Source organism: Mobula hypostoma, chromosome 4 (genome assembly GCF_963921235.1).
Source record: "Mobula hypostoma chromosome 4, sMobHyp1.1, whole genome shotgun sequence".
NCBI classification, from domain to species: Eukaryota; Metazoa; Chordata; class Chondrichthyes; order Myliobatiformes; family Myliobatidae; genus Mobula; species Mobula hypostoma.
This window is the reverse complement of record NC_086100.1, coordinates 138289133-138313599: the sequence shown is the minus strand read 5'-3', so window position 1 is coordinate 138313599 and position 24467 is coordinate 138289133. Positions and strand designations below refer to the sequence as shown.

Genomic DNA, 24467 nt, shown 5'->3' with positions numbered 1-24467 from the left:
AAAGGAGGTACAAGAGCATGAAGATCCACATGCAATGATTCAGGAACAGCTTATTCACCATCACCAGTTTTCTGAATGATCCATGAACCAATCAACATTATTTTGTTATTTCTTTCTTTTGTAATATTTATTTGTGATTTATGATTATTTCACTGTACCACTGCCACAAAACAAGGATCATGTCATACAATAACAAGTCTAATTCTGTTTCTATTGTGCAAGTAATTCATTTACAGGTCCTCCCCAGGTTAAGAATGCCCAACTTAAGGACAGCCTATACATATAATCAAGCATTTGGGAGTCCAGCAGAATGGATTTATCAGTTGCTGCAGGCATCTTCAGCTGGGTAGAACAGAGCATTTCCGTGTGCCTTCTCTCCCCAACCATCAGCCATGACAACCATGCTATGCAGGGCTGGAAGCACTGAACAGACTCACCCACTCACTGAGCCAGTGAGAACAGCTGGCAGCCACTCTTCCTGCATGTGCTGGCTCTCCTATCACAGCTGTTTCTGTGCCCCCTTTCCACACACTTTGTATTATGAACAGCTACCAGGAATGGAAACCTGCTGTAATTTGGGGAGGACGTGAACCTTGTTATTACTGTGACCATTCAGGCACAGTGTCCTTAAATTTTATTGATTTTAATAACTTTCTGTACTTACAGCCCATTGTTGTTCCAGTTAGTTTCTGTCATCTGTTTATTTCATTTACTCCTTTTCCAACTTCCTCTTCATGCTTTGGCTCTGTCCTATTCAAATTCCTTTAATATTCCCATTCTCCACCAAACTGGTTGAAACTCTCCCAAAAACATTCATAAACACCCCCTGCAAGAATATTAATCCTGGTCCTAAAGAGGAGCAACCCCACCCCTTAGTTCAGGTTCCACTTTGCCAATAAACAGCTCCAATGCCTGAGAACGCCACAGCCCTTCTCCCACACCAGCAACAGCCATCCGCTTCAACCCCCTTCATCAGTGTATAAGCACGTGATTCATGTTCAAAGTAAATTTATTATCAAAGTACATATGTCACCATATACAACCCTGAGATTCTTTTTCTTGCAGGCACTCTCAATAATAAATCCAATAACCATAATAGATTTAATCAAAGACCGTTCTAACAGGGCAACCAGTGTGCAAATGACAGCTCTGCAAATGCAAAAAGAGGAATAACAAATAAGCAGTAAGTATCGAGAACGAGATGAACAGTTCTTGAAGGTGAGTTCATAGGTTATGGGAAGATTTCAGTGATAGGGCGAGTGAAGTTATCCCGTCTGATTCATGAGCCTGATGGTTGAGGGGTAATAACTGTTTCTGGACATGGTGGTGTGGGTCCTGACGCGTCTGTGCCTTCTTCCTGAAAACAGAAGCGAGAAGAGAGCATGACCTGGCTATATGGGCTAATCTTATTATATCGTGCATTTTAACTGCTTTCCGAACTCCCTAAAAAACGAAAATCCTGCAACAAAAGGCACAATTTACTGGAACCCATCAACACGCAGAGGACTGGAATAACCAACCGGCCCATCGCCGCCATTACGGCGCACACTGCACCCGGCGCGTTCGGCGGCGGCTGGGTGACGCATTTCCGGCCGCTGTTGGCCTGGTGACGGAGATTGATTGAGGAGAAGCTTGAGCTGCTGAGAAAGTTAATTGGAGCCCCCCCGGCCTGTGAGTAAAAGGAGCCCCGTCTCCCCCCTCTGTGTTACTAAAGAGCATCTAGCCGTGTTATTTGCTGCACGGGATATCGTTTTCTGTCTCCGCGGGTTACACTGTCGGGATACCTGGAGAGGGCTGCAAACTTGTTGAATTGATCGCTGTCGCCCCCTCACCTGATACGGGGGCCGCTTGTACTGAACAGCTCCCGTCATGGCAAACGGTTCTGAAAATTACTTATTTAAAGTGGATTCATCCTGCGGTCTCTGCGTTAGCTGCATGGCCCAAATGATGGGAGTTAGTGGAATGTAATACTATTTTTTATTATTTTTACAAGACATCTGTTTAAACTAATTGTACTTTAAGCGTCAACGTATTTGGTGCTCGAATTATTCCCGCGTTTGTTTGGTTCTAAAATCTAATTGCAAGTTGCTTTTACTAAAGGGCGAACAGATTAGTTTGGAAGTTAATTTCTAATCCTGACTCCTGAAAACTTTTAACAGCAATGGTTAAGTCTGTCAATGGACAGACCGTATTCAAGGATTATGTTTCAAAAATCATCCACTCTTGGAAACGAGAGAAGTTGATGCTGTTATTATATTGATTGGATCATCTTTAAATTCTGATGAACAGTTCTGAGCACTACATTATAGGTAGTATTCATGGAATCCACACATTTAACACAGCAGTATTGTAAACAAGTATATTCCCTGGAACTTGGATTATTTAAATTTGATCAGTTTTTAAATTATTGATGGGAAGTAAATATTGTTTTTTTTCCATTCATTGGGGAGTCTTGGGCTAAGAAAATTCAGTTTAAAAGTTAGAACCAGGCCTTTCAGTTCTGATTTCCAAAAAGCTAGGAAAAACATGCAACACATCTGCAAGTGATAGTTGTTTGTTATGTGAAAGTTTTACATCTGATGTTTTTTTAATCAATATAAGTGACCGTATGGACATGGCTCCCAGAAGAGCTCTGATCTTGAACAGAACACAAAAGATAGCAGAAACATGCCACTCTCAAGCCTGTCTTACCTTGATTCCTTTCATACTTGATCCCTCAATCCTTTGATCTTTGAAGAAAGTGATGTGCCTCTGCTTTAAGTATTTCTAATGAGCTCACCTCCACCACACTCTGGGGCAGAGAGTTCCAGAGTTTTGCCACATTCTGTGTGAAAAAAACTTCTCCGTATCTCACTTTTAAATGATTGTCCTATTACTTTGAATTTGTATCCTTGATCCTGTTTCTACTAGTTCTTAGCAATTTAGCATTTATCCTGTTATGCTATTTTAGGATTTTCCATGGTTCAATAAGATCATCCCGTATTCTTACAAACTCCAAACAGTACAGACCCAATCTGTTTTGGCTTTGGGACCATTCCCTCATCCCAAGAATAGCTGTGTGAATTTCTCTTGAACTGCTTTCAATGCTACTCTATCTTTTCTTAAAGTGAGTGGACTCCACATGTGGCCTTGTCAACATTTTCAAGGGTAATATGATCTCCTGTTGTTTTTATAGAGTTCGTAATTGCAATTTCAGTGGTATATAACATTGGGGGGGGGGCTGCGAGGTCTAATTTGCTTTGCACCGTTATGGACAGCTGAGTCTCTTATCTTTTGCAGTATTACAAGGCATTACATTGTTCAGCTGTTTAGTTTTCCTCCCTGAGTTTGTAACTGTGAATGTTTTACCTAAAATTGTAAGTAAAATGTAACAGTAGTCTAGGACTAAAGGGGGCAAACCAGCAGTACTGTTGGTCAGTACTAAATCATGAACACTACTCTGATGAGGATAAACAACATAAACCCGAGCTTCTGCCAATGCCGGAATCCAGAGCAACATACACAAAATGCTGCAGGAACTTAGCAGGTCAGGCAGCATCTATGGAAATTAATAAACAATCGACGTTTCGGGCCAAGATCCTCCTTCAAGACTAGAAAGGAAGGGAGAAGATGCCAGAATGAAAAGGTGTGGGGAGGGGAAGGAGGATAGCTAGATGATGATAAGTGAAGCCACGCGGCTGGGAAAGGTAAAGGAGAGGAAGGGACCTGATAGGAGATGAGAATGGACCTGGGAGAAAGGGAAGGAGGAGAAGCACAGGGCAAAGTGATAGGTAGGGGTGGAGAACAGCTAAAATGCCGTAGTGGGGAATAAAAGAAGAGGGAAGAATTTTTTTCATTGGAAGTAGAAATTGACGCCCACATCATCAGGTTGGAGGCTATCCAGATGGAATATGAGGTGTTGCTCCTCCACCCTAAGAGTGGCCTCTGTGTGACAAAAGAGGAGGCAATGGACCGACGTGTCAGTACAGGAATGAGGATAGGAATTAAAATAGATGGTAACCGGGAAATTCTGCTCTTGGCAGATGGAGCGGAGACGCTAAACAAAGTGGTCCCCCAATTTACATTGGGTTTTACAAGTGTAGAGGAGCCTGCATTGGGAGCACCAAATGCAGTAGATGACCCCAACAGATTCACAGGTGAAGTGTTGCCTCACCTGGAAGAACTGTTTGGGGCTCTGAATGGAGGTAATGGAGAAGATAAATGGGCAGGTGTAGCATTTCAGTTGTTTGTAGGGCTGTGTGCAGGAGGGAGATTAGTGAGGTGAAACGAATGGACAAAGGAACCACCAAGGGAGACTGACATGTCAGAATGGGAATGGAGATAGGAATTAAAATTGTTGGCCACTGGGGAAATTCCACTCTTGGCAGACAGAGCAGAGGTACTCGACATAGTGGTTCCCCAATTTACGTGGGGTTTCACCAATGTAGAGGAGGCTGTATCGGGAGCACTGGATACAAGCAATCGAAGTGTCACACTAGCATCATGATATTATGCTGCCTGACACGCTGAGTTCCTGCATCATTTTGTGTGGTACTCAAAATTTCCAGCATCTTCAGAATCTCTTGTGTCTACAATATGGCAGCAGAATTTTGTATACCCTTGTATTTACGGGAGGCAGTTATTGGGGTGATGTGATCAGGAAGTGTGTTTTGTGAGGAAATGGTCATGGATAGTGTTCGGTCCAAATTTACAGAAAGGGTGTTGTCATCAATGAATAAAGATTGGAGTTTGGTGGGAATGGAAATATTGTATCAAATCCCTATTGTTATATTTAAAGGAATCCAGATATAATTTGAGGGGACATGAGGGGAAGATTATCTGGTTACAGTAAGCACAAAAACATGGAAACAGAAGTACAACATTTAGTGACTGCTCTGCCATCCAGCAAGATCATGTTTGGTCTTTTACCTCTGTGCTGCTTAACAGCAGTAGCCTCATATCCTGAATTTCCCATCAAAAGTCTATCAGTCCTTGCTATGAAAATACTGAGCCTTCCCAAGCCATCTTGGTAGAGATTTGACGACCCTGTGATCTCTGTCTCAGAGGCTGATGTCAGAACATCCTTCAGGATGAACCCCCGCAAGGCATCTGGCACCAATGGTAAATCTGACGGTACTGAAAACCTGAGATGACCAACTGGTTGGTGTGTTCAAAGACATCTCCAGCTTCTCACTGCTACAGTTAGAGGTTCCAACCTGCTTGAAAAGGGCAGTAATCATACTGATCTCCACGAAGAGCAAGGTGAGTTGCCTCAACAACTTTTGCTCAGTAACACTTCCATCTGCTTTGACGAAATGCTTTGAGAAGGTGGTCATGATTAGAATTAGCTCTTTCCTGAACACAACCTGCACTCACTGCAATTTGCTCCCACTATAGCCAGTGTACAACAGACACAATCTCACAGAGTCTCCACTCTCTGCTCAGTCTTGGACCACCTGATTGCAATATCTACGTCAAAAACAGCTCTTTATCATTACAACTCTACTTCCTGAGGAGTTTGAGACCTGGTGTGTCACCAAAGGTTCTAGCATATTTCAGCAGATGTACCACAGAGACCTTTCTGACTGGTTGCATTATTGCCTGGTATGGAGGCTCCAATACCCAGGATGGAAAGAGGCTGGAATACCTATATTAGTCTGCTAGTTGCAGATCAGTGTGCATACCCTCAGTTCTAATCAAAAGGTCCAAAATCTGGGCTTCTGTACCTCTCTCTGCAACTGGATCATTGACTTCTGCACTGGGAGATCACAGTCAGTGCAAATTGGAAATAACATCTCATTGACGAGCAAGACTGGAGCACCTCAAGGCGCATGTTTAGCCCACTGCTCTGCTCTCTCTACTCCCATGATTGTGTGGATTGGCATAGCTCAAAAGCCTTTCATAAATTTGCTGATGATACAACTATTGTTGGCAGAATTTTAGATGGCGACAAGGAGTTATACGGAAATGAGATAGATCTGCTGGTGGACTGGAGTCGCAAGAACAACCTTACACTCAATGTCAATAAGACAAAGGAATTGATTGTGGACTTAAGGAAGGGAAAGTCGAGGAAACACACACCAGTCCTCACCGAAGGATCAGCAGTGGAAAGGCTGAGCAGTTTCAAGTTCCTGGGTGTCAACGTTTCTGAAGAATTATCCTGAGCTCAACATATCGATGTAATTACAAAGAAGGCACTAGAGCAATTTTATTTCATTAGGAATTTGAGGCAATTTGGTATGCCCATCTTTAATATCTTTCATTTTTCCTTTTCAAAGTTCTTTTGAAGACCCTGATCAGGAGTTACACGCTGACTTCAGTTCTTTGCGGGAATGGGACCCGCTCTCGGGGTTCCATAACTGACCATTATTGTTCGGCTTGGCCTAAGAGTCCGGCTCAGATTTGGAAGCCTAGGGTCTCAGGGCTCTAGAGATGGGTGGTTCGAGGATTGGTGTCACAGCAGGAGACCTGTGTCACATTGGGGGAGTCGGGATATCTGTGGCTGTGTGCCCGGAGACCCGAGATCTTTGAGATCTTCTGGCACAGAGCTTGAGAAAAGCGACGTAACGGACTTTTAACGTCGTAAATCAGTGAGTTGTTTGTTATGTCTCCCCGTTCACTTGGAAAAATGGAGATACCTCCTTCTCCCTTGTTAGGTATGTCATATACTGGGTGATATGCGAAGTCTTCAAGTCTGGGTCTTTGCTATTGCTTTGCTCACACTTGAGTGCTTGATGGCAGGTGCCGATGCTTTTTTTGGCCGGTGGGGGGAGGGGAGGTTGTTGCTTGCTGCCGCTTACGCGTGGGAGGGAGGGGACCTGGGGGGGGACTTTGGGGTTCTTATGTTTAACTGTAGTTAATTCTTTGGGGTACTCCTCTGTTTTCGTGGATGGTTGCGAAGAAAAAATATTTCAGGATGTATATTGTATACATTTCTCTGACATCAATTGGACCTTTGAACCTTTGTCACCAAAGACTCACAAGTATCTACAGATGTACCATGAAGAACATCCTAACTGGTTGCATTACTTCTGGGACGCCTAGGCGCAACTCGAGTAGCAGCAGTACTCTCAATGGATATGATTAAATATTTCCATTTCAGCCTGATACAGCTAAAAAGCACAACTGCTTCCAAGGTCAGTACAGTCAACAAAGATGTCTTAATGCATTTAAAACAAACTTAAAACCGACGGAAACAACACCGATTGTGGTCGGAAGTGCCCATGGAGACACCTCGGAGGAAGTGTGGGCGTAGGTCAGGATTACAAGTGCTTTTAAGGAAACGGGGTCTTAAACTCCCTATACTGACCATCTTGCTGGTGAACGTACAGTCTCTGGTGAATAAAATCAATGATCTCAGAGCCAGGGTGCTGGATCAGAGGGACATTAGGACCGTATGTGTTCTTTGTTTCACAGAATCCTGGTTAACCCCTTCCGTACCGAATGCAGCGATTCAGATCGACGAGTTTACCTTACACTGTCAGGATAGATCTATAGAGTCTCTCAAAAGCAGAGGTGGAGGAGTATGCATCATGATCAACTCTTCTTGGTGCACAAATATATCAGTGCTGTCCCAATTCTGCTCACCAGACCTGGAATATCTAGCAGTAAAATGCTGTCCTTTTCACCTACCACTGGAGTTCTCTGGGGTCATTTTGGTAGCAGTTTACATTCCACCTCAGGTCAATGTCAAGCAGGCTATAGATCAGGGGTTGGCAACCTTTTTGCCTCTGTGCAACACACATCAAAGTTGCTGGTGAACGCAGCAGGCCAGGCAGCATCTCTAGGAAGAGGTACAATCGACGTTTCAGGCTGAGACCCTTCGTCAGGCCTGAAACGTCGACTGTACCTCTTCCTAGAAATGCTGCTTGGCCTGCTGCGTTCACCAGCAACTTTGATGTGTGTTGCTTGAATTTCCAGCATCTGCAGAATTCCTGTTTTTTTGCCTCTCTGAACCGGATTGCGTATTAATGAGCGAACGGTGGGCCCGATAAATGCCAAAGAAAACTTGAAATGTGGGAATTATCCATTTAAATACATCTAGTTATGTTTTGCCTCAAATTAATGAATAACACATGCTGGGAAATCATTTGTGCTTAACCAAGGGTGCCAATTAGTAATCAAAGAACTCAATTTAGTTTTTCTATCCCACCAATGCTGCTGCCCCATCAGTTGTGATGTCAATTAGCTTCGACACATTAAGTTTCATTTCTGACATCATTTTCAGCAAAGCTTCAAAAATGTCTGCTCCAGTAACCGTGTCCTTCATAGGAATTAATTGAATAAACTCTTCAAAAATTAGAAAAGTTGAGGTCACTCTTCACACAAACACTGCAAGTTGAGCAGTGTCTCTCAAGTCTGTACTCTTATCAAGCGCAATTGAAAAAAAATTGCAATTCGTTGCAGGCATCCCTTAAACCAGCGGTCCCCAACCACCGGGCCGCAAAGCATGCGCTACCGGGCTGTGAGGAAGCGATACGATTTGGCAATAGGAGTCAGCTGCACCTTTCCTCATTCCCTGTCACAGCCACGGTTGAGCCATTACGCATGCGAGGTCATTACCCACGCGTCATCCATGTCAGCGCGGGATGGAGATCAACTCCTCGAGCTTGCAAATGACGGCGGGCTGAAAATTATGTTTGACATAACATCTCTGCCGGCATTCCGGATCAAAGTCAAGGCTAAAAATCCTGAGGTAGCCACGAAACAACTGAAAACGTTGCTTCCATTTCCAACATATCTCTGCAATGAATGCAACGAAAACCAAATTGCGTAATAGACTGGACATAAGGAACCCCGTTCGAGTATCACTGTCTCCCATCACCCCTCGATAGGACCGTCTTTTGCAGGAAAACAAGCCCAGGGCTCTTACTGATTCAGCGATATTGGTGTGTTGCAATGATTTTATATGTTCATACGGGGAAAATATGCGCTGCGTGTTTAATATCCAAACGTTACTTAAAATGTTATGATGCTATTGACTTACAAGTGACTTATATAACCATATAACAATTACAGCAGGGAAACAGGCAGTCTCTCCCCTTCTAGTCCGTGCCGAACGCTACTCACCTAGTCCCACCGACCTGCACTCAGCCCATAACCCTTCAATCCTTTCCTGTCCATATGCCTATCCATTTTTTCTTTAAATGATAATATCGAACCTGCCTCTACCACTTCTACTGGAAGTTCGTTCAACACTTACTTCAGGCTCCCCTGATAATTGACTTATCACTATATTCATGTGAGGAAAATATGCGCTGTGTGTTTAACATTAAATTCGTTAGATAAACCCTTTTTAGAAAGGAAATTGAGTATATTAGCCACATCACCTATATTCCGGTCGTGATTAACCCCCCCTCCCCCCGAACAGAATTGCCAAAAACGACTTGTAGAATAAAATCGTACACACATGCGCAAGTCACGCATGCGCACTGGTGCCCGCGCAAGGCTTCATGGTCATTGTAGTCTTTCTCCGGGTAAACCCAGCGTATTTGACTGCTACTCTTGTCCATTGGCAACCCTATCACCACCACCCCCGGTCGACCGGTCCACAAGAATACTGTCAATATGAAACCGGTCCGCGGTGCAAGAAAGGTTGGGGACCCCTGCCTTAAACAACTTTTTAACATCTGCTGACATTTCTTCACCTCGCTGTGTGATTGTTCTTGCTGACAGGCTGATAGATGCAAATAAAGATTTCTTTTCAGGACAAACGATATCCACCACTGCCAGTAAACATTCTTTGACAAACTCTCCATTTGTAAAAGGCTTCATCTTTTCTGCAATATGTTTTGAGACTTCATAGCTGGCACGGGTATTTCCTTCATTTTCACTGCTTTTTCGGCACTCAGTGTTTACCTTCCTGCATTTTGCATTCATTGCCGTTGGAATTTTTTTCTGTGATTTTATTTCGAAACACCAGTTATTCAACAAGTATTGCAGCACATGTAAATATCTGGATATTTAGCGTGGATTTCTTGTTAAAACACAGTGACACTGTTTCTGTTTACAAATTTGAACAATCCCATCTGAAAACCTGCTGTGCACAGAGTGTATCTAATACATATTAATAAGGTAGTCTGCCTTCCCGTCATTCATATATACCAGTGTTTAGTTTGGAACAAAACGGAACCTGGGGCCAATGTAACAGGACGCCATGCATGTCCATCAGTGAGGTCGCATGAAACACTCAGAATAAGGAAAAATCGCTCGTGGGCTAGATAAGCATAGTATCTCAATATTTGCTCGTGGGCCAGATTTGGCCTACCCCTGCTTTAGATAATCTGAGTAATGGGATCAACATGCACGAAACAGTGCACCCTAACACCTTCACCATCACTTTGGGAGATTTTAACCAGGCCAGTCTGAAAAAATCGCTACCAATTACCATCAACAGATCACTTGCAATACCAGAGGAAACAACACACTGGACCATTGCTACACCACCATCAAGAATGCCTACCGTGCTATTCCATGCCCTCACTTCGGGAAGTCTGATCACCTAGCTGTACTTCTACTCCCTGAGTATAGGCAGAGACTGAAGACTGCAGCACTAGCAGTGAGGACCAAGAAGGTATGGACAAGGGAAGCACAGGAGTGCCTACAGGACTGCTTTGAATCGGCAGACTGGACTGTATTCAGGGATTCATCTTCGAACCTGGATGAGTATGCTGCAGTTGTTACCGACTTCATTAAAACCTGTGTGGATGAGTGTGTGCCCACAAAGATTTACTGCACATTCCCAAACCAAAAGCTGTGGATGAATCAGGAAGTATGTCATCTGCTGAAGGCTAGATCTGTGGTATTCAAGTCTGTCAACCCAGGCCTGTACCAGAAAACCAGGTATGATCTGCGGAGGGCTATTTCAAGGGCGAAGAGACAATTACGAACAAGGTTGGAGGCGACATTGGATGCATGGCAACTCTGGCAGGGTCTGCAAGACATTACTTCCTACAAAGCGAAACCCAATAGTATGAATGGCAGTGATGCTTCACTACCAGATGGACTCAACACCTTCTATGCACGCTTTGAAAAGGAGAACACAACTACAGCTGTGAAGATCCCTGCTGCACCTGATGACACTGTGATCTCCATCTCAAAGGCCAATGCTTGGCTGTCTGTAAAGAGAGTGAACCCTTACAAGGTAGAAGGTCCGGATGGAGTACCTGGTAAGGCTCTGAAAACCTGTGCCATCCAACTAGTGGGATTATTCAAGGACATTTTCAACCTCTGACTGCTATGGGCGGAAGTTCTCATTTGCTTCAAAAAGGCAACAATTATACCAGTGCCTAAGAAGAATAATGTGGGCTGCCTTAATGACTATTGGCCGGTAGCACTCACATCGACAGTGGTGAAATGCTTTGAGGGGTTGATCATGTCTAGACTGAACTCCTTCCTCAGCAAGGACCTGGACTCATTGCAGTTTGCCTATTGCCACAATAGGTCAACAGCAGATGCAATCTCAATGGCTCTCCACACGGCTTTAGACCACCTGGACAACACAAACACCTTCGTTGGGATGCTGTTCATCGAATATAGCTCAGCATTTAATACCATCATTTCCACAATCCTGATTGAGTAGTTGCAGAACCTGGACCTCTGTACCTCCCTCTGCAATTGGATCCTCGACTTCCTAACTGGAAGACCACAATCTGTACGGATTGGTGATAATATATCCTCCTCGCTGACAATCAACACTGGCGCACCTCAGGGGTGCATGCTTAGCCCACTGCTCTAGTCTCTATATACAAATGACTGTGTGGCTAGGCATAGCTCAAATACCATATATAAATTTGGTGACGATAAAACCATTGTTGGTGGAATCTCAGGTGGTGACGAGAGGCCGTACAGGAGTGAGATATGCCAACTAGTGGAATGGTGCTGCAGCAACAACCTGGCACTCAATGTCAGTAAGACAAAAGAGCTGATTGTGGTCTTCAGGAAGAGTAAGACAAAGGAACACATACCAATCCTCATAGAGGGATCAGAAGTGGGGAGAGTGAGCAGCTTCAAATTCCTGGGTGTCAAGATCTCTGAGGAGATCTAACCTGGTCCCAACATATCAATGTGGTTATAAAGAAGGCAAGACAGGCAGCGGCTATACTTTATTAGGAGTTTGAAGAGATTTGGCATGTCAACAAATACACTCAAAAACTTCTATAGTTGTACAATGGAGAGCATTCTAACAGGCTGCATCACTGTCTGGTATGGAGGGGCTACTGCACAGGACCAAAAGAAGCTGTGGAAGGTTGTAAATCTAGTCAGCTTCATCTTGGACACTAGCCTACAAAGTATCCAGGACATCTTTAGGGAGCGGTGTCTCAGAAAGACAGAGTCCATTATTAAGGACCTCCAGCACCCAGGGCATGCCCTTTTCTCACTGTTATCATTAGGTAGGAGGTATAGAAGCCTGAAGGCGCACACACACAGTCAATTCAGGTACAGCTTCTTCCCCTCTGCCATCAGATTCCTGAATGGACATTGAATCTTTGAACACTATGTCACTTTTTTTAATATGCAGTATTACTGTTTTTTGCGTGCTTTTTAAAATCTATTCAATATATGTAATTGATTTACTTGTTTATTGATTATTATTATTTTTTTCCTCTGCTAGTTTATGTATTACATTGAACTGCTGCGGCTAAGTTAACAAATTTCATGTCACATGCCGGTGCTAATAAATCTGATTCTGATTCTTATTGTCTGGTATGAAGGGGCCACCGCACAGGATTAGAAACAGTGGCAGAAATTTGTAAACTCAGCCAGTTCCATAATGGACACTAGTCTTCCCAGGATCAAGGTCACCTTCAAAAGGAGATGCCCGAAAAAGATGGCATCCATCATTAAGGACCCTCGTCACCCAGGACATGCTGACTTCTCATTGCTATCATCAAGGAGGAGGCGCAGGAGTCTGAAAACACACACTCAAAGTTTCAGGAACATTTTCTTCCCTACCACCATCAGATTTCTGAATGGACAATCAATCCATGAACACTATCTCACTATTTGTTTTGCTCTTTTTGCACAACTTATTTAATTTCATTTTTTACATATATTTCTTATTGTAATTTATAGTCTTTTTTCTTATGTAGTTCAATATACCGCTGTTGTAAACAACACATTTCACAACATGTGCCAGTGATATTAAATCTGATTCTGATTTTGACTCTGAAGCTGCAAAGGGTTGTTGACTCAGCCAGTTCTATCACAGGCACAACCCTCCTTCCTTATATTCAGACACCTTGAAAAGGCGGTGCCTCAAGAAGGCGGGATCCATCGTTATGGACTCTCATCAGCCCGGATCTGCACTCTTCTCATTACTGCTATCAGGGAAGAGGTACAAGAGCCTAAAGACACACACTTAATGCTTTATGAACAGCTTCTTCTCTCTGCCGATGATTTCTGTAGTTCATGAAACCATGAGCACTACCTCAGTATTCATCTTTTGCACTTTTTATTTTATTTTTATTGTAACTTATAGTTTTTTTGTTTTCTACTGTACAGCTACAACAAAACAACAAGCTTCACGAAATATGTGAGTGATAATAAACCTGATTCTGATTCTAAGTTCCAAAGATTCATAATCCTCTGAGTGAAGGCAATTTTTTCTCTCAGTCCTGAATGGCAGACTATGTTATCGCTGGTTGTAGGAATTTTAGCCTGAGAGAACTTAAACATCGCCTCTACCCTGACAAACTTTGCAAGGATTTTGCATATTTCTTTGTGATTAATTCCCACATTTATTTCCCGCTGCCCCCTCCCGAACACTGGCTCTAAAATTCACAGTATAGGCCTGATCAGCATAATTCTGCTGAAGATAAACCCACCATTTCAGAAACTTCTGCTGCACTTTGTCACAAATATGTCTACTACAGAGGCTTGTTTGACTGTGTAATTGCAGCAGGACACTTACTGTACACTCTTGTACTCACCCTTTGGTAGTGCCTTTTGACCTATCACCACTTTTCTATTGGATTCTACTGATACCAGATTAATTGATCTGCAGTTCCTCTTTTTCTATTTTGTTCCTTTCTGAAATTATAAAATTGCATTTGGAACCTTCCAGTTTGTGGTTACTGTTCTTGAATATGTGAAGTTTTTGAGAGATGCAAATCATTCTCTGATTCACTGCTGTCTATGTAGCTTCTTCAAACCCCAAGTGTACAGATCAACAGATCCTGAGGATATATTGCCTTTTAGTCTCATTAATTTCTCCAATACTTCATTTTTATTAAAGCTGACTTGTTTGGGGTTCATATTCAATCTCGATTATAGTCCATCACTGTTTTCAGGAGGCTTATTGTGTCTTTATCCCTGTCAATAATTTACTTGTATCAGCCTACAGAGAAAATGTATTAGTGTGGCTAATCTTTTTACACATCTTTTGAAGTTCTTGGAGTCTTTCTTGTTTATTATCATCTTAACTTTCGTTTGCTGAAATCTGAAATTTTCTCAACCTAAGGCTTGACTTAGCAAGATATTTTATTTGTCTTGAAAGCCACGGCTACAACACATTTCCTATTGATTTTTTTTCTGCCTTAAAGAAATATATATATATTACTTATAAATTGTTAGCCATTGTTCATTTGTTGTCATATCTTTTGAATGCAGTTCACAATCTGTCGCAATCAATTTCCCAGTCATTGCCTTTGTAGTTTGCTTTGTTCATATTTTAGATCCTAGTTGAAATTAGTTCAATTTTGCATTTCACATCCATCCTATTGTATTGTAATCACTGTTCCTTGACCGCCAGATCATAAGTGAACAGATTGGCATTGCACAATACTGGATCATTAGTTCCCAACATACTGATGGAGAAACCCATTGCCCATGCCTATCAAAATAGGACATACATGGTAAGTGGTAGGGCATTAAAGAATGCTTTAGGTCAGAGGGATCTAGGAATAATGGTGCATAGTTCCCTGAAGATGGAATCTCATGTGGATAGGGTGGTGAAGAAAGCTTTTGGTTTGCTGGCCTTTATTAATCAGAACATTGAGTATAGGAGTTGGGATGTAATGTTGAATTTGTATAAGGCATTGGTAAGGCCAAATCTGGAGTATTGTGTACAGTTCTGGTCACTGAATTATAGGAAAGATGTCAATAAGATTGAGAGAGTACAGAGGAGGTTTACTAAAATGTTGCCTGGGTTTCATCTCCTAAGTTACAGAGAAAGGTTGAACAAGTTAGGTCTTTATTCTTTGGAGCATAGAAGGTTGAGGGGAGACTTGATAAAGGTGTTTAAAATTATGAGGGGGATTGATAGAGTTGACGTGGTTAGACTTTTTCCATTGAGAGTGGGGAAGATTCAAACACGAGGTCATGGGTTGAGAATTAGAGGATAAAAGTTTAGGGGTAACATGAGGGGGAACTTCTTTACTCAGAGAGTGGTAGCTGTGTGGAATGAGCTTCCAGCAGAAGTGGTTGAGGCAGGTTCTATGTTGTCGTTTAAAGTTAAATTGGATAGATTTATGAACAGGAAAGGAATGGAAGATTATGGACTGAGTGCAGGTCGGTGGGAATAGGATAGGGTAAGAGTTCGGCACAGACTAGAAGGGCCGAGATGGCCTGTTTCCGTGCTGTAATTGTTAAATGGTTATATGGTTATATGTTTTTCTCCTCCCCATTTGGTTTGCCCAATCTAAATAGAGTAGTCTTTATTTTTATTCCCTTGTTACATACACTTCTAACTTCTGCCCTGTCTTGTATTATCATTAGTTTTGTAGAGGTCTCTGTACAATTCATGAAGTTTGAGCAAGGGTTGTTGATGTAAATCATTAACTAGGTTCTCTTTCTACAGAAGCTGTTTGACTATCAGCATTCTTCTAGCATTTCTGTTTTGTTTCAGATTCCAGAACCTGTAGATCACATTCTGACATTTTCTCTCTTTGATGTTCTCAGCTCCACCCAAAATGATTTTTCCGAGCTAAGAGCTTCCTCTCTCCTGCCTTTATCTCAATCTTCAATATCAAGGCTACCAGCCTCCTTTTATCTTTTTAAAATGTCTTCTAAAAGTCATTGTCCTACACTATTGAACTCCTAATCTTAGTCACCTTATGATTTTATCTCTGTATGACCTATTCATTTATAGCCATTTATATGGTTAATTCATCTATCTTGTAACAAATACTGCATTCTCTTAGATAAATACCTTTCGGTTTGTCTATAGTAACATTGCTTTGCTCCACTCTTTAACTCTCTAATTTCTCTTCACCAGAAATCTTGCTGTCTTTCCTCTTTGCCGCCAACCCCAATATCCAACTCCACCCCCCCCCCCCATGTGGATATCAAGATATCAAGTAAATAAGCTCGACTGCAAAGAAAATAAAGGCTTTGGCAAAATCTCAGATGGAGATGAGAGGGCATACAGGAGCAAGATTTACCAGCTAGTTGAGTGGTGTTGCAGCAACAACCTGACATTCAATATCAGTAGGATGAAAGTGCTGATTATGGACTTCAGGAAGGATAAAACTAGGGAACACGAACCAATCCTCATAAAGGGATCAGAAGTGGAGAGAGTGAGCAATTTCAAGTTCCTGGGTGTCAAGATCTCTGAGAAACTAACCTGGTCCCAACATATTGATGCAGCTATAAAGAAGGCAAGACAGCGGCTATATTTCATTAGTAGTTTGAAGAGATTTGCTTTGTCACTTGAAACACTCGAAAACTCCTATAGTTGTACCTTGGAGAGCATTCTGACAGGCTGCATCACTGTCTGGTATGGAGGTGGGGAGTGGTTCTACTGCACAGGACTAAAAGAAGCTACAGGAAGTTGTAAACTTAGTCTTCTCCATCTTGGTTACTAGCCTCCGTGGTATCCAAGACATCTTCGAGAAGTGGTAGATAGATAGATAGATAGATAGACATACTTCATTGATCCCGAGGGAAATTGGGTTTCGTTACAGTTGCACCAACCAAGAATAGAGTATAAATATAGCAATATAAAACCATAAATAATTTAATAATAATATGTAAATTATGCCAGATGGAAATAAGTCCAGGATCAGCCTATTGGCTCAGAGTGTCTGACCCTCCAAGGGAGGAGTTGTAAAGTTTGATGGCCACAGGCAGGAATGACTTCCTATGACGCTCAGTGTTACATCTCGGTGGAATGAGTCTCTGGCTGAATGTACTCCTGTGCCCAACCAGTACATTATGTAGTGGGTGGGAGACATTGTCCAAGATGGCATGCAACTTGGACAGCATCCTCTTTTCAGACACCACCGTCAGAGAGTCCAGTTCCATCCCCAGAACATCACTGGCCTTACGAATGAGTTTGTTGATTCTGCTGGTGTCTGCTACCCTCAGCCTGCTGCCCCAGCACACAATAGTAAACATGATAGCACTGGCCACCACAAACTCGTAGAACATCCTCAGCATCGTTGGACAGATGTTAAAGGACCTCAGTCTCCTCAGGAAATAGAGACGGCTCTGACCCTTCTTGTAGACAGCCTCAGTGTTCTTTGACCAGTCCAGTTTATTGTCAAATCGTATCCCCAGGTATTTCTAATCCTCCACCATGTCCACACTAACCCCCTGGATGGAAACGGGGTCACCGGTGCCTTAGCCCTCCTCAGGTCCACCACCAGCTCCTTAGTCTTTTTAACATTAAGCTGCAGATAATTCTGCTCACACCATGTGACAAAGTTTCCCATTATAGCCCTGTACTCAGCCTCATCTCCCTTGCTGATGCATCCAACTATGGCAGAGTCATCAGAAAACTTCTGAAGATGACAAGACTCTGTGCAGTAGTTGAAGTCTGAGATGTAAATGGTGAAGAGAAAGGGAGACAAGACAGTCCCCTGTGGAGCCCCAGTGCTGCTGATCACTCTGTCTGACTCAGAAAGGCAGCATCAATTATTAAGGATCCCCATCACCCAGGGCATGCCCTCTTCTCATTGAATTTGCCTTTTTTTGACTGATTTGTAGAAATTTGTTTTCACTTTAACATGAAAGAGTCTTTTCTGTTGATCAGTGTCAAAGAAGTCAAATTAGATTAGATTATGAGGACACTCAGTCCTCGTTTATTGTCATTTAGAAATGCATGCATTAAAAAATGATAAAACGTTCCTCCAGAATGATATCACAAGAAACACAGGACAAACCAAGACTAAAACTGACAAAACCACATAATTATAACATATAGTTACAACAGTGCAAAGCAATACCATAATTCAATAAAGAGCAGACCATGGACACAGTAAAAAAAAGTCTCAAAGTCCCGATACCCTCATCATCTCACGCAGGCGGCAGAAGGGAGGAACTCTCTCTGTCATGAACCTCCATGCGCCGCCAACTTGCCGTTGCAGCACCATTGGAAGCACCCGACTGCAGCGGACTCTGAGTCCGTCTGAAAACTTCGAGCCTCCGACCAGCCCCTCTGACACAGCCTCTCTGAGCACCATCCTCTGCCGAGCGCTTTGACCCCGCCCCGGCTGCCGAGCAACAAGCAAAGCCGAGGACTCGGGGCCTTCTCCTCCGGAGATTCTGGATCACACAGTAGCAGCAGCAGCGAAGCAGGCATTTCAGAAGTTTCACCAGATGTTCCTCTGTGCTCTCACGTCCGTCTCATCAAATCAGAATTGTGCACAGCACCCTACTTGACAAACAACAGACATCACCACTGGAGTGGCCGCTGTGAGCTGCGTCGTGCCGCCATCTTCTCCTCCCAGAGTGGCCACTGCGAGCTGGGTCGCGCCATCTTTTCTTCCCGCCATCTTCTCCACTGTAATTCAATGTTGTAAAGCAATAAAACATGAAACTTCCAAATGGTGGGTAGGTGAATACTTTTTACACTGTATATACTTACTGTAATTGATCTACTATTTACTTTTTTCTTTCTATGTCATCATGTTTTGCATCGTACTGCTTCTGCTGTCAAGAAATTTCGTGACACATGCCAGTGATAATAGTTCTGATTCTCAATATCTTTTGTACTTCAGTCTTCAACACACATTTTTTCAAGTGGTTCTAATCTATGCATAGATTTGCTGTAATATCTGCCGGCAAAATGCTGCAGCCATCTACTTCTACTAACAACCATAGATTATCTTCCTTATTGGAGAGTACGCTTTGTATTGCTTTCATTTCACTTCAGTGAAAAGTGGTTGAGCTATTTTTAGTATTTGTCATGGAATAGTACAATTACAGTACAGTAAAGCAACAGGCCCTTTGGCCCACTGTGTCTATTACACCAATCATGCATATCTACTAGTCCCACTTGCATGCATTAATTTCATATCACTCTATTACTTCCACCTGCTCATTCCAGATGCCAACAACTCTTTGTGTGGAAAAAATTTACCCCTCTAATCCCCTTTACACCTTCCCCCACCTCAGCCTAAATGGTTTTGGACCCCTTCCCCACCTTTGGAAGCAGAATCAGCTATCTTTCCTGTTAATGCTTTTCATAGTTTTATCTGCCTCTATTACGTCACCTCACAGCTCCATGGAAAACAGACCCATCCAACCCATCTGTCAAGCCTCCCAATCAAATGCTCCTTTTAACTCACGATCTCCAATCTTGAGCCTAGCCTGGAAGTCTTAGCTTACAAAAGACTGACTTGTTGTAATACAAACATATCTGCTTGCCATTCTTTTAATTTTCTGGCTTTGCGGGAGAAGCCAGAGAGCGGTAGTGATGGGTTGTCTCTCTGACTGGAGCCCTGTGACTAGAGGAATCGGTGCTGGGTCCTTTGTTGTTTGCCATCTATATGAATGACCTGGATGATAATGTGGTTAGTTGGATCAGCAAATTTATAGATGACACCAAGACTGGGGGTTGTAGTGGACAGTGAGGAAGGCTATCATGGCTTGCAGAGGGATCTGCACCAGCTGGAAAAATGGGCTGAAAAATGCAGATGGAATTTAATGCAGACAAATGCAACATTTTGCACTTCAATAGGACCAACCAGGGTAGGTCTTGCACAGTGAACATTAGGGCACTGAGGAGTGTGGTAGAACAAAGGGATCTAGGAATACAGGTCCATAATCTGTCGAAAGTGGCGTCACAGGTAGATGGGGTCGTAAAGAAAGCTTTTGGTACATTGGCCTTCATAAATCAATGTATGGAGTACAGAAGATGAGATTTTATGTTGAAGTTGTATAAGATATTGGTGAGGCCTAATTTGGAGTATTGTAAGCACATTTGGTTACCTACGTACACGAAAGATGTAAACAAGGTTGAAAGATTGCAGAGAAAATTTACAAGGTTGTTTAGAATGTAAAAGTTTCATAGAGGTATACAAAATTATGATGAGCTGCCAGTGCAAGTGATCCATGCAAGCTCGATTTCAGTGTTGAAGAGAAATTTGGTAGGTACATGGATAGTAGGGATATGGAGAACTATGGACCTGGTGCAAGTCGTTGGAAGTGGACAGTTTAAGTGGTTTTGGCATGGACTAGTTGGGTCGAAGGGCCTGTTTCTGTGCTGTACTTCTCTATTACTCTATAATTAATAAGGTGACTTTAAATCTTACCTTATTCATCAGAAATATCATTCCAAGTTCCCATTTCCTTTATTTCATTGTCATTTTCCACCACTTGGATCCTATCGCAGCAATATTGGCAATGAGGGTAGGTAGGATGTTTTCTTTAGCACTGGGATGAGAAGCTATGTGTTGTTTAATTAGAATGTGAACCTGCCCAGAGTGTTACATTACTTCTTTTTCTTTTGATCTCATAAGCATGAAGTCATTCTAATTTCTTAGCAACCTTTAACTCACTTGCAAAAGAAACCCTTAATTCACTTGGTGAAACCATTTGCAGTGATTAGATAAGGTAAAGCACAAGTAACAGCCCAAAGGAGTTTTGAAGAAAATAACACCCTTTTTCCTTTTGTACTTTTGTCCTTTTGTACCCATGAGCTGATTACAGTATGGAATATATTGGTAGTAGAAAGAATTTACTATCAGAGCTGCTTCTGTAGTCTGGTAGTTGGTCTTTACAATTAAATATTTGCTGAAAGTATAATGTTACAAAATTTAATGATGAGAGTCTAATTTTTTTAAATTTAATACCTCTAATTTAGTAGTATTTTAGTTTATCTTTATTAGAAACATAGTGTAATGGCATTATATTAATCATGTAAAACAATTTTTCTGTAAAAGGATTAATTGGTAGCTTTGTCTTTTCACATCTGGACTTGATTTTGAGCCTTTTCTCATCATTGGTGCATTTTGCAGTTTATGACTTGTGTTGAACTGGGAGTAGTTTTAATTTGCATAGGGAAGTGATATAAGGTGGTCAGATGCATCCAAATTAGTTTTAACTCAGGATATAGTTATATCCCTACTGCTGAGTGAATTATGTTTGATATATTTCTCACAGGGCATGTTTGGTTTAATTTGGCATTACCTATACAGCTCCTTTCTGAGGTCTTGGGTAAAGTGGATTTTACGAAAAATCACTGGAAGATGTGAACTGCAACGCATTTGTGCAAATAATGTTCAAGGAGCAGAGCGAACAATGAAGATTGGTAAGTGTTGGTGAAAACTATTTAAATTGTGATTAGGGCACTTTCTTGTCATGATATGGTAACTATTTTCTTGGGCTCTTTAAATTTGGGTTCTTGTATTTTGGTTAAATTAATGTTTCACCTCTTTTTTTGAGCAGTTAATGAAGAACATATTTTGATTTGGATATTTTGTTAGTGATGCTATGTTACTTTCTCGAATACAGTCAGCCTTTGTATAAATAATCCAGTTAATTGCTATCTGCTGTAGTTAGGTTATAGAAAATCTGACAGTTTATTTTGAGAATGAGAAACAGTTACTTTAAACCATTATTCCTTGTAGCTGCCGGGTGTGTATGTATGTATATATATATATTTCTCAAAGATTATTAGTCTACTAAGTCATCTTTTGTTAATTGACTATTTTGTTTAATTGATAAACCTTCTAATAAACAGAATACACCCAACTCTTAATTTGCCCTCTTTCCTATTTTCTATTTGTACCCATATTAACTGATATTGATTCTTCATATTTGAGGCTTATTTTTAAATACTTCATGTTTTTCACCAATATTTTTTCACATACCTGATTTGATTGTAGGTTGTGTATTATTAGTACTGTGCACAATGGTGGGATTACTTCAATTGCTTTATAGTCTAGTCCCCTTTACAACCAATTAAACAGCCCATCATTTTTGACCATTGCCACAGAACAATTTGTATCTAATTGTTCTTTTGGCACTAATAAAATTCATGTACTTATTAATTGGAATTGGTCTATACTTATCCAGAATCAGCTTGAATTTCTCTTCAACTGAAAATCAGGACTTTATTTGTAGCTAATGATACTTAAATCAAGACCATGGAATTGTTAACTATTAATCGCTTGCAGCAACTAGAATGATTTCCAGTTTCTGCAAGTTTGGAATCTGCCTTCGTGTGTTTAATTTTCTGTTTGGTCAAATACATATTTGATTTAAATTCCTAATCTTTTAAACTGCATCAAACTTTTTCACGGAAATATTAAATTTTAATGTTTCTTTCACTAGAATATTCATTGGAATCCTCCAGAAGTGAAGTAAGTGAGGCTCATCACGCGTGCGTGCGTGCGTGCGTGTGTGTGTGTGTGTGTGTGTGAGAGAGAGAGAGATTTATTTATTAAAATGGATAACAAATTACTTTTGATTACCAATGTAGAAATAAGGTGCCGGAAATAGAACTTGGCTTTGCATTAGACTTCCTGTCTTAAATAGTAATTATACAAGCCTCAGATTTCTTTTAGGGATATCTAAGTATACATGAGCATTTTCCTGTGCTTGGGCCTTTCTGTCCTCCCTGTCTCCTACCGCATTTTACCCTTCACATCCCACCCTTATTCTTTTTTGTTTAATTACACAATCTAACCTTAGTAACATTTGTCTTCACTTTGAAGTGTACAGCTTTTGTATCAATTGAAACATGAATAAAGTATTTCGATGAATTCTTGTCTCAGGGAAAATGTTTCGCTACAGAGATACTTGGAGAACTGTTAGCTGTAGAATGACGGGGTGGGTTTGGGGAAAAGTACTCTGAAAAGAAGTCAATTAGCATCTAAAAGATATAATGAAACTTGGTGCAAAGTATATTTAGACCTATGCAATTCTGAGCACAGGAAGACAAGCTGAGAAATGGGTAGGAAGATTCATCATCACCATCATCAGGTGCCATGCCCAGTTTGAGCTTTGACTGCCGTGGCCCACACACTCTTGTTTCGGGTCAAGTGGATCAATTCATTGGTATTAATTTCCAGTTCTCTGGCTGCTGTCTCCATCATCATTTGTCTTTGTCTTCCTCTTGCTTTCTTCCCTTCAATCTTTCCCATAATTACTGTGCATTCTAACTCCTCTTTCCTAATCACATGTCCAATGAAGTTATGTTGCCTTTTCATGATCTCATACATTATTTTTCTCTTTGTGTTTGCTCTGTTCATGATGTCACGAACCCCGTGACAGGTTGAAAAGGACCAGCAGAAATGGCACACCTCTGGAGTCCGGTTTACTATAAATTGAGACTATATTTATTACTACTACTACATATTATACTACTATATATATATATATATATATCCGTAAATGTGTGTGTGGATACAAAATAATAAATAATAGTCCAGAAGGTAGATATCAGTCTTACGGTGTCAGGAAAGTTTAAGCAGTTCAGTTTGTGTTGCGTCAAGTTGAATTGACGGAGAGAGAAAATGTTAATTGAGTTGATTTTCAAGTTGGCAGCTTTAGTTGTTCTTGCTTCCAAAGTCTTCAGAGTCACTTGGTGTGACTCCCACACAGACACAGATGGACAGAGCCCCTTCTAGGGAATGGTCTACTAACCCACGGAACGGGTTCACCACCAGCAGACCCCCACAGGCAAGCTCTTACCCGTACTGGTAATCACGGGTGGAAATTAATCGGTCCGTGGCCTCCACCCTCGTGGTGGTCTTAAACTCCACTGGTGGTTTCTCCGGTAGCTTCTGCAGTTCTCTCGTGTCGTATCTCCTCTGCCTTATCAGACAAAAGGATCAACTTTTATAATCCATCCAAAATTCCAACTGTCCGTTAGCTCAACCGCTTTCAGCTGTACCATGGTGACTTCCCAGCTCGTGTCTCAGCTGGCGCCGTACTGCCTCTCTCTCACAGTCGCAATTAAAAGTGTTATCAAAACAAAGTCAGAGTCCTCTCTCTCTTTTAGTTGCCCCCTTGTTCATTAGACTGCTGAATTTTCTAGCAGTTTCTCACCTGCGTGACAATGACATCCTCGTTAGATATTCATTTCGTCCATAATATTCTTTGCATCCGCCTCAAAAACCACCTCTCTGCTGCTACAATTTGTTTCCTCATGTTACTAGATATTGTCCAACATTCTGAGCCATATAACATAACTGGATAAACATAACATTTCAGTACTCTGAGGCGAGTTGTCATGCCTAGTTTAGTATTGGTCAGCATACTCTTCATTCTCGTAAAGGTGTCTTTTGCCATCCCTATTCTTCTTTTGATGTCCAAGT

The 24467-nt window shown here is 41.7% G+C and overlaps 1 protein-coding gene across 5 annotated transcripts in view; it reads left to right on the top strand.

The window, feature by feature from the left end:
* The first annotated feature begins 1010 nt into the window (after positions 1-1010).
* The window catches only part of elmod2 (ELMO/CED-12 domain containing 2), a 52112-nt gene continuing 28655 nt past the window's right edge, over positions 1011-24467 (top strand). Inside the window, exons 1-4 of one of the 5 annotated variants that reach the window (XM_063046625.1) lie at positions 1011-1671; positions 5044-5241; positions 21307-21454; positions 22480-22508. In XM_063046625.1, the coding sequence (XP_062902695.1) occupies positions 21310-21454; positions 22480-22508 (174 nt within the window). In that variant the 5' untranslated portion in view covers positions 1011-1671; positions 5044-5241; positions 21307-21309. Of the gene's footprint in view, positions 1672-1946; positions 1965-5043; positions 5242-18735; positions 18754-21306; positions 21455-22479; positions 22509-24467 lie in introns of those variants that run through there. The other 4 variants (XM_063046624.1, XM_063046628.1, XM_063046626.1 and 1 more) reach the window with 4 other exon arrangements.